Genomic DNA, 10,296 nt, shown 5'->3' with positions numbered 1-10,296 from the left:
CCGGTCTCCGCTCCCGCCGCTCTTCGCCCCGCCCTCCTCCCCCCAGTGAGAATCCCCTTTGAGAGTCCCAGTAACCGGGAAACCCCGTTAAGGCGCGGGGCGGAACTTTTGTGCTCAGCATTTCTGTGGGGACCGCTCATCGCATTGCACCTCTGAGGCGGAACGTTGTTTCCGGGGGGAAGGGGGGCGCTATTCGCGTCGCACTACCTAACCGGAAGTAGGCGCGGAACGCATTTCCGAGCGGGGCGGAACTTCCCGTTTCGGAGTTTCCGGGGGGACCGCATTCCGCGTCGCACCGCCGCGCTCCGGTACCGGCGCGGAGGCCCCGAAGATGGCGGCGGGCGGCGGAGGGCGGCGCTGAGCGCGGCGGCGCGGCCATGGAGGGCGGCGGGGCCCAGCCCAGCCTGCAGCTGGTGTACCAGGCCGTGCAGGCCCTCTACCATGACCCCGACCCCAGCGGCAAGGAGCGGGCCAGCTGCTGGCTGGGCGAGCTGCAGCGCTCGGTGCGGGCCGCGGCGGGGCGGGGGCGGGGGGAGCACGTGGTGGGGGGTGGGGAGTTGGAGCTGGGGAGGCGGCGGTTCTCGAAGGCGAGAGGGGTGGGGTGGTGTGGGGAGTGGCTCCGAGGTGGTTCCGGTGCTCCCCCAGGAATGTCCCGGTACCCGCCTAGGAGAGACTCAGTGCTCCCAGGAGTGTTCCGGATCGCCCCTAAGAGGTCCCCGGTGCCCCCCAGGAGATCCTCTGTGCTCCTAGCATGGCCCTGATTCTCCTCGGGGCATTCCGGTGTCCCCCAGGACTTCCTTCATTCCCCCTAAGAGGGTTGCTGGTGCTCCTGATACAGTTCTGGTGTCCCCCCAGGGGGTCCCGATGCCCTCCAGGAGGTCCCTGGAGTTCTTGGTGTGGCTCTGATGCCCCGAGGAGTGTCCTGGTGCCCTCCAAGAGTTTCCCAGTATCCACTAAGAGATCCTCAGTGCTCCTGGTACAGGCTTGGTGGTGCCTAGTGCTTCCGTGCTGTCCTCCAGGAATATCGTGGTGACCCTAGGAGGTCCCCTGCGTTCCTGATATGATCTTAGTGCCCCCCAGGAGAACACTGGTGCTCCTGGAATGGCCCTGATACCACCCAACAGGTCCTTGATTCCCTTCTGTACACTCCCAGTATCTCCCAGGACACTCCCTCTGCTCCAAGTATGGTCCTGGAGCCCCCTTGGAGTGTCCTGGTGCTCCTAGAATGGCCCCGATTCCCCCTGAAGATCTACAGTGGCCCCCATGACATACCTAATGCTTCTGGTATGGATTTGGTGTTCCCCAGAGCTTTCTTTAGGAGCGTCCAGTGGCTGCAGGAGGTCCACAGTGCCCCCAGGCGCTCCTGGAGCGGCCATGGTATCTCCTCAGGGTCAGGTGGCTGAGGCCAGGCTGAACTGGTGGCAAGATCTTGGCACCAGGATCCCGTTAGGGACCATCTCACATTAATTCTTCTCTGATGCTTCGGATTGGCAGCAATGGAGCTCTGCAGAGGTTGACCTGCAGAGCACGTAGGGCTGTGGGCTTTGGGGAGAAGATAAGAACCCAAATACCTTCAGTGTTCTCCTGCCTCGTGGATGTCCCATGGACGTAAATAAGCTCCAAGTGAGCGTTTTGTGGCCCCTGCTGTGCGTAGAGCAGCGAGCACAGTTGGTTTTTAGTAATGGTTTGGTGCAGTGTGGTTGTGCTTCGAGGTGGATTTTTGGCTTAGTGACCGGTGGGAGCCAGGCAGGTCTCATGTTGATAGATCATTCTGATACGGTGTTCCTTGGTTCTATTCCTAACATTAATGAAATGAGAATAGTGTGGAAGTGGAGAGTTAGAAGGGTGCCTCTGATTTAACCTTAAAGAACCCCAGATCTGTCAATCAAAGCATGCTGGAAATAACATCTGGGTACTTCCCCAGACAGCAGCTGCATCAGAGCAACCGACGCCGTGTTCGGCACCATGACAGCGATCATCCCCACAGAGAAACCCTGCGGGTGGATGTGCCACCACGGATGGAGCACTGGGCTGAGCTCCTGCCTGAAACAGGGATGCAAAATCACGGGATCGTTAGGGTTCTTCCTAAGGTGCACTTTCAGCTCAGCTGTTGGGATTCGTCTCGGAAAGTTGGGCGCGCCCTGAGAGCAGCAGTCCCCTTTGTTAGGGTGGTGGTCTTTTGTTAGGGTCTTGGTCCTCGTTCAGATGGTGGTCTTTGGCAGCTGTCTTTGTTTGGCAGCAGTCTTTGTTCGGGTGGTGATCTTTGTTAGGGCCTTGCTCTTTGTTGGGGCGCCCATCTTCGTTGTCGGGGTGCTTCTCATCCCCTTCTACACCCATCTTCAGCGCTGGAGTTGGCGTTCCGGGTTACGCTCCTCTTGCTGTTCAGGTTTTGCAGCTCAAAGTCATTTTTGAAGCCCGTGGTGGGATCAGGAAGTGAAAGAAATCCTCACATGGGCTCTGGGGTGATGTGGATCTGGGGTGATGTGGATCGGGGATGGAGCCGAGTCTGGGGAAGAGGAGGAGTGAGCCTTGATTTTCAATATGCAGTTAGGGGGTTTAGGTGTAGCGTTAGGATTTTAGGTTCAGCATTAGAGTTAGCATTTTAGGATTAGAGTTAGTGTGTTAGGGTTGGCATTGCGAGGGTTTGGAACAAAATGGGCCAAAGGTCCCTTCCACCCCAAACCACTGAGGGGCTGCAGGGCCCACGTAGCCTGACCCACTCCCCAATTCCTTGATGGATCCACTGCTTTCCAGCCTCACTTCTCATCAGCCAAACCCTTTGGGACTGTCTGGTGCATGCAGCAATGGGAAATGTGATCCGGGGGAGCTGTTGGGGCTGAGGGAGAGAAAGGTGGATTTCAGAGGAGCAAAGTGTTACTTTTTAAACGATTCCACTGAAATGAAAACTGGCATTCCAGTTGGGTGCCACCACCGGCCTCAGCCCCGTGGTCCAGCGTTCAGTAGCCCAATCTTTGGTGATGAGGAGCTCACTGTAGTGCTAACAGTGTGGGTGCAGGGGACGAGGAAGTGTGTTTGCATCTTTAGGAATCTCCCTTCGCCCACAGGTGCACGCCTGGGAGATCTCAGACCAGCTCCTGCAGATCAGGCAGGATGTGGAGTCGTGCTACTTTGCAGCACAGACGATGAAGATGAAGATCCAGACCTCATTCTACGAGCTCCCCACCGACTCGCACGCGTCCCTGCGTGATTCTTTGCTGTCCCACATCCAGAACTTGAAGGATCTCTCGCCGGTCATCGTCACCCAGGTAGGGGGTGGCTCTGGGACTGCTTCCAGTGGGGTTAGGGCTTCCCCTGGAGCAGGTGCTGCTGATTTTTTTTCCACCAAAGCTCTTTTCAAAGGTCTCCTTGGCTGCTTTTCCTCCATCGTAGAGCAAGGAGAGCGGAGAACACTGGTGCCATGCTGCCAAGCACAGGATGCTATTCCCTGTCTCCATTTGATAACTGTATTTAAACTGATCGATGCTTTGTCCCCATTGATTTGATTTCTGCATCCCCTGTGGACACTGTTGTGTTCTGGAAAACCCTTCCCATCCCATTATCCCAAATCTCAGCGGTGCTGTGCGGTCCGGCCAAGGCTTTAAATAACTCAGCACCAAGCACGGGGCATGGAGCCTGCATCAGCCACACAGCAGGGCAGTTGGGATGCCAAACCTGAGCTCATTTTTCCCCCAGTGCTATTGGAACACAGACAGCAAGCTGGAGGAAGGGAGCCTGCAGAGCTCCTCCTGCCAGCTGGCTAGGAATGCCCTTCCAGAACTGGGGTGGAGGTGCTTGGTGAGATGGGATGGCTGGGGAGCAGAGGGGACATTGCTGTCCCCACAATGAGGGACGTTTGAGGGTTTTGCACCTCCACTCCAAGCTGTGTTTTCTCTCCTTCCCAGCTCGCTTTAGCAATAGCAGACCTCGCCCTGCAGATGGCTTCTTGGAAGGGCTGCGTGCAGACGCTGGTCGAAAAGTAAGTGATGGTTTGTGTTTGTTGCTGGGCAGATCCATGCCATCCGAAAAGACACGTGGCAGAAAATGGGGCAGCAGTGCTGGGGTGTTTCCGTGGCTCAGTCAGTAATGAGGAGCTTCTGAGATCGCCTCCGAATAGAGGTGGAATTCCCATCCATCTCTCCACGCGTGACAGCGTTTAGGATTTCCACGTCTGCTTTTCTGCCCCCTGCCCACGTGCTCTCTGTGCTCTGCTTGCTTCCAGGTACAGCAATGATGTCACCTCACTGCCCTTCCTGCTGGAAATCCTCACGGTGCTGCCCGAGGAGGTGCACAGCCGCTCGCTGCGCATCGGCGCCAACCGCCGCACCGAGATCATCGAGGACTTGGCCTACTACTCCAGCACTGTTGTCTCACTGCTGGTAAGGGCATGTGCAGCAGCACTGTGTCCATTGGATCTCCTCCTGATGCAGTTTCCCTTCCACACCAAACAGTTCTGAGATCAAAGGTCCCCCTTTCACCCCAAACCCTGCTGGGATTGGAGATCCCTTCCACCCCAGACAGTTCTGGGATTGGAGATCCTTTCCACATCAAACCAGTCTGGGATGGAAGGTCCCCTTCTCCCCAAGCCATTGTGGGATTGGAGATCCTTTCCACACCAAACCAGTCTGGGATGGAAGGTCCCCTTCACCCCAAGCCATTTTGGGGTTGGAGATCCTTTCCACATCAAACCAGTCTGGGATGGAAGGTCCCCTTCACCCCAAGCCATTGTGGGGTTGGAGGTCCCTTCCGCACCAAACCAGTCTGGGATGGAAGGTCCCCTTCATCCCAAACCATTGTGGGGTTGGAGGTCCTTTCCACACCAAATCAGTCTGGGATGGAAGGTCCTGTTACCCCTTCAAACCATTGCAGGATTGGAGGTTCCAAACCATTCACCAATTTGTCTTCTGGCTTTCAGTGTTTGAGTAGAGATAAATGTCCTTAATCTCATGGCTGTGGGTCCAGCGATGGGCTGGACAGAAGTGCAAAATCTGCCTTTGGAACTTATGAACCCAGTGAGGATCTCTGGAAGCCCAGCCTGGACTTTTGGGTGCTGTAGGATCTTAGAGTCATCAAACCATAGAATACCCCAAGTTGGAAGGGACCCGTGAGCATCGTTGAGTCCAACTCCTGGCTCTGCACGGCACCACCCAAAACCCAAACCCTGCATCCCTTGGGGGATGTGGAGGTCACCCTGCAGAGTCTCCAGGATGGATGTCTTTCCCAATCTCATTTTTCCAAATCACGTGTGTGCTGTAAATAGTTTTCCTTTTGCTGTAGATGACATGTGTGGAGAAAGCAGGCAACGATGAGAAGATGCTCATCAAAATCTTCCGGTGCCTGGGGAGTTGGTTCAACCTGGGGGTCCTGGACAGCACCTTCATGGCCAACAGCAAGTTGCTGTCGCTCCTTTTTGAGGTGCTGGTGAGTATCCCTGCTGCTGTGGTGCTCTTAAATCCATCTGGTGCTGCTTCTCTGCCTACAGCTCCATCCCCTGTGTTGGGTGGGAATGCTCTGGGCTCCCAATTTTTGGGGTTGGCTTGGCTGAAGGCTGCCGTTTCGAGGTCATCGGTTTGCCATCGTCGTGAATTGAAGTTTCGAGGTTGTTTTTGGTTTTAGGAGTTGTCTGTATTCTTGGGAAGGAGGAAAATGCTTTTTTTTCGGTCTGTATTCTTCTTTGAACAAATTGCATTTGCTTAGCACTGAAATCAATGCTTGAAAATCCTGCAGGTTTTCAGCAGAAAATTTAATTCCCTTGCTGACGCTTTTACTGCTTAATTCCAAAGCAGTTTCTGTGCCTTTATGCACGTGGCAGAGCACCAGCAGCAAAGGGATTCTGACGTTTTCTGGAGCTGCAGCCCCATGCTGTATCACTTCCTCCCTTCGTTAACAGGAAGCTCATTTGCATTCTGTTCCATGGTGCAAATTAAACAAATGCCAAATGCAAAGAGCGCTCCTTTCAGCAGGAGAAGGAGCAGACAGCACACATGCTGCAGAAATGCATATCCTGCAGTGCTCTGGGCTCCCCCGTGGGCCAACACAACTTACAGGTCTGTCTGATTCCCCCAAAACTGTCCTCACTTTTTCCCTCTTCCTCCTTCTTGCAGCAACAAGACAAGACTTCCTCCAACCTGCACGAGGCTGCCTCAGACTGCGTCTGCTCGGCGCTTTACGCCATTGAGAATGTGGAGACCAACTTGCCCCTGGCCCTGCAGCTCTTCCAGGGGGTCCTTACCCTCGAGAGTGCCTACCACATGGCCGTGGCACGAGAGGACCTGGACAAGTGAGTGACGGTGGCTGGAGCAGCAGGAGTTGGCAGCTGTGCTCTCTGATGCTGTTGTTTTTGAGGATTTGCTGCATCTGGGTTTTTTTCCCCTCCTTTCTCAGCTTTGTGTTCTGTCCATGGTTCTGTGATTCCAAAAAATCCTCCTCCCTCTGTTCTGAGTTCCAAGCAGCTGAGTTGCCCCATGTCTTAAGATGTTTCTCCAAAGCAAAAGGCACCTGTAGCTGTTAGGGATCTCAAACCCACTGGATATCCCAACATAACAAGGGAATCCCAAACCCACTGGGAATCCCAACGCAGCAAGAAGATCCTGAAACCGTTGAAGATCTCAAACCCGTTGGGGATCCCAGCACAACAAGATGATCCCAAAACTGTTGGAGATTTCAAACCCACTGAGGATCCCAAAACAGGATCTGGAAACCGCTGGAGATCCCAACACAAGAAGATCCCAAACTCGTGGGGGATCCAAATTCAGCAAGAAGCACTCGAAGCTGTTGGGGATCCCAAACCCGTTGGGATCCCAGCACAACGGGAAGATCCCAAACCCATGGGGAGTCTCAGTGCAACGAGAAGCACCTGAAGCTGCTGGGGATCCCAAGGCCACAGGGGATCCCAACGCAACAAGAAGATCCCAAGCCCTTTGAGGATCATTGCAAGAAGCTCCCAAGCCCCTCAAGGGATCCCAATCCAAGAAGATCCCAAACCCACTGGGGATTCCAACTCAACAAGGAGATCCCAACCCTTTTTTTTCTTTTTCCTAATCCTTTTTGTCACCTTTCTTTTCTTCCCATGGTTCTATGGTTTCCAAACATCTCCCTCTTTTGAGCTTGAAGGCTTGAAGCAGCTCAGCAGGAACAGGGACAGAGCCAGGTCACAAACCCAAAATCTCCTTCATAGACTGGTTTGGGGCAGAAGGGGCCTTCAATCTCAGAAGGGTTTGAGATGGAAAAAATCTTCCATTCCAGAATGTCAGGAATTATGCATTTACCTTTCTTGTTTTTGGGGATTACTGCTCCTTCCAGGAGCATATTGGGTTGGTTTATAGATTAGTTGTGTGTTTGTCCTCGGGTTTGTTGCTCCTTTCTTGGGCTGATTTGTTGAGGGTAGTTGTGTTTGTTTGGGATGATTGTTCCTTCCTGGAGCACTCTGGGTTCATTTGTCTTTGGGCTCATGGGGGATTTGGGGTTAATCTGGGACCGTTGCTCCTTCCTGGAGCACTTTGGGTTGGTTGTGTCGATGGGACACTCAAACAGTTGGTGGCATCCCGTGGTCTGAAATGGGTTCTGGGACACATTGCCCTCTCTGCCCACTCCATGCTCCCCATGGACAATCCCCCCTGACCCTGACCTTGCTTTCTCTTCCCCAGGGTGCTCAACTACTGCCGCGTGTTCACCGAGCTCTGCGAGACCTTCCTGGACAAGATTGTCTGCACGCCTGGCCAGGGGCTGGGCGACCTGCGGACGCTGGAGCTGCTGCTGATCTGTGCAGGGCACCCGCAGTACGAGGTGTGCACGGGGTCAGCTCCTCCTTGTCCCTCATCTTCTCCATTGGTTGTCCTTGTGAAGAGAGCTCCATCCTCCTCATGGCCAGCCTTTAAATCCTGGGGGTGCTGCGATGAGGTCTCGCTGAGCCTCGTCTTCTCCAAGATGATGAGACCCAACTTCTTCTGTCCTCTCTTAGAGAGCAGATTCATCCTGGCCTTCCTTTTGGGGCAGGTCATTCAGCTTATCCCATCCTTCTTACAGGGCAGGTCACTTCTTCTGTCTCATCCTGTCCTTCTTGTAGTGTAGGTCACTCCCATCCCACCCCATCCCACCCCATCCCACCCCATCCCACCCCATCCCACCCCATCCCATCCCATCCCATCCCATCCCATCCCATCCCATCCCATCCCATCCTTCTTGTAGGGCAGGTTACTCTTTCCATCTTAACTTTCTTCTAAGGCAGATAACTCCTTCATTCCATGTCATCCCATCCTTCATGTAGGGGACAAATGTTAGATGACCTCTGGGTTTAAAACCCTTTTTTAATTGACAAGGAGGTTGATGAAGCTGCAGGAGCCGCTCAGTGTTTTGCCATGGGTGGAAGAAGCAGCGGTGCTGATGGAAATCCACAATCCCATAAACCCTCAGAGACCCTGTATGGGAAGCCCTGCAGGCAGTGTTGATAACAAACCCTGAATTTCTCTCCTCCCTTCCCATCCAGGTGGTCGAAATCTCCTTTAACTTCTGGTACCGCCTGGGGGAGCACCTGTACAAGACGGAGGATGCCGTCATCCATAGCATCTTCAAAGCCTACATCCAACGCCTGCTGCACGCCCTGGCCCGGCACTGCCAGCTCGACTCAGACCACGTAAGGCCACATTTTTTTGTGGCATTTTCTGTCTTCCTCTTGCTGTGTTTCCTTTGGTCCCCGTCCCACTTCCCTGCAGTATTTCCCACATTGAGACACGCTCCGCTGTGTCCTCCCAGAGGTGTTTCTGCTGGGACGTGCCTTGTTGGAGGCTGGGAGCTCCTCCTCCCTTCCCACCCTTGTCCCTCCTCCCATTTTGTTCTCCTCATCCCCTCTATCCCAGGAGGGCGTCCCAGAGGAGACAGATGACTTCGGCGAGTTCCGGATGCGCGTCTCAGACCTGGTCAAGGACCTCATCTTCCTGGTGGGCTCGGTGGAGTGCTTCGCACAGGTGGGTCTGCATTACCTCCCTGTGCCCTTAAACATACAGACACAGATACAGGGTCCCAAAACAGTGGGCTCAGTGAGATTGGTGGTTTGGGGGATTATTTTATTGGTTTGTTCTCTCCCTTCTTGCAGCTCTATGCAACACTGAAAGATGGCAATCCACCCTGGGAGGTGACGGAGGCTGTCCTCTTCATCATGGCCTCCATCGCCAAGAGCGTTGACCAGTGAGTGATGCTGGAGGTCTTTTGTAGAGTTTGTGGGTGCTATTTCCAAACTGGGGATCCTTTGTGATCTTGTTTTTGAAACTGGAAACGTTCTGTGATTCCATTTCCAAACTGGGGCGTGCTTTGTAATTCCATTTCCGAACTGAAGAACGTTCTGTGATTCCCAGATACGTTTGGATTTCATTTCTGGTTCAAGGTGCTCTGTGATTCCATTCTTGGGATATTCTGTGATTCTGTCCCCAGTCCAGGATATATTATTGTGCTATTCCCAAACTGGAGATGTTCTGTGACTCCATTCCCAACCCAAGATGCTCTGATTCCCTTCGCAAAATTGGGATTCCCTTCCCAAACTGGGACGTTCTGTGACTTCATTTCCAACCTAGGTTGCTATGTGATTCTGTTCCCACTGGGGATGCTCCACGTTTTGATGCCAGCACTGGCTGCCATGTGCAGGGGGATCTTTGTGGAGTCAGGGTGTCAGAACCCTGCTAATCCCTCTGCCTTGTCCTAAACCTTCTGCCTCATCCTAATCCACCCACCTCATCCTGCAGGGAGAACAACCCGACGCTGGTGGAGGTTCTGGAGGGAGTGGTGCGTCTCCCTGAGACAGTGCACACGGCCGTGCGCTACACCAGCATCGAGCTGGTGGGCGAGATGAGCGAAGTGGTGGACAGGAACCCACAGTTCCTGGGTCAGTCCCTCCCAGCGACCCCCTTCCTTGCTCCCTGCCCCACTCCTTGCACTCACCCCATAGGTTTTCCCCTTTTGCAGACCCTGTGCTGGGCTACCTGATGAAGGGGCTGTGTGACCGGCGGTTGGCTTCGGCCGCAGCCAAGGCCATCCACAACATCTGCTCGGTGTGCCGCGACCACATGGCGCAGCACTTCACCGGGCTGCTGGAGATCGCCCGCTCCCTCGACTCCTTCACGTTGTCCCCGGAGGCTGCAGTTGGGCTCCTCAAGGGTGAGTGAGGCAGGAGGGGGCCTTGACTGGGCCAAGTCAGGCTCTGTGTCCAGTTGGTCAATAGAGCCATGTCAGATGGTGGTCAATGGGGCAACATCCAGTTGGTCAACAGGGCTGTGTTGGATGGTGGTCAATGGGGCTGTGTTGGATGGT

At 54.3% G+C, this 10,296-nt stretch overlaps 1 protein-coding gene across 1 annotated transcript in view; it reads left to right on the top strand.

Moving 5' to 3' along the window:
• Positions 1 to 377: 377 nt before the first annotated feature.
• The window catches only part of TNPO3 (transportin 3), a gene marked incomplete at its 3' end in the record, with an annotated part of 14,715 nt that continues 4,796 nt past the window's right edge, over positions 378 to 10,296 (top strand). The window contains exons 1-12 of the mRNA XM_042811357.1: positions 378 to 503; positions 3,066 to 3,266; positions 3,903 to 3,976; positions 4,220 to 4,376; positions 5,275 to 5,418; positions 6,102 to 6,277; positions 7,644 to 7,782; positions 8,483 to 8,629; positions 8,853 to 8,960; positions 9,089 to 9,180; positions 9,732 to 9,871; positions 9,952 to 10,143. Coding sequence (XP_042667291.1) covers positions 378 to 503; positions 3,066 to 3,266; positions 3,903 to 3,976; positions 4,220 to 4,376; positions 5,275 to 5,418; positions 6,102 to 6,277; positions 7,644 to 7,782; positions 8,483 to 8,629; positions 8,853 to 8,960; positions 9,089 to 9,180; positions 9,732 to 9,871; positions 9,952 to 10,143 — 1,696 coding nt within the window. The remainder of the gene's footprint in view (positions 504 to 3,065; positions 3,267 to 3,902; positions 3,977 to 4,219; positions 4,377 to 5,274; positions 5,419 to 6,101; positions 6,278 to 7,643; positions 7,783 to 8,482; positions 8,630 to 8,852; positions 8,961 to 9,088; positions 9,181 to 9,731; positions 9,872 to 9,951; positions 10,144 to 10,296) is intronic.

Source organism: Centrocercus urophasianus, unplaced genomic scaffold (genome assembly GCF_019232065.1).
Source record: "Centrocercus urophasianus isolate 14NV4802_14NV808 unplaced genomic scaffold, USGS_Curo_1.0 seq_1287, whole genome shotgun sequence".
NCBI classification, from domain to species: Eukaryota; Metazoa; Chordata; class Aves; order Galliformes; family Phasianidae; genus Centrocercus; species Centrocercus urophasianus.
Note: the sequence above shows the minus strand (reverse complement) of the source record. Positions and strands in the feature narration are given on the sequence as shown.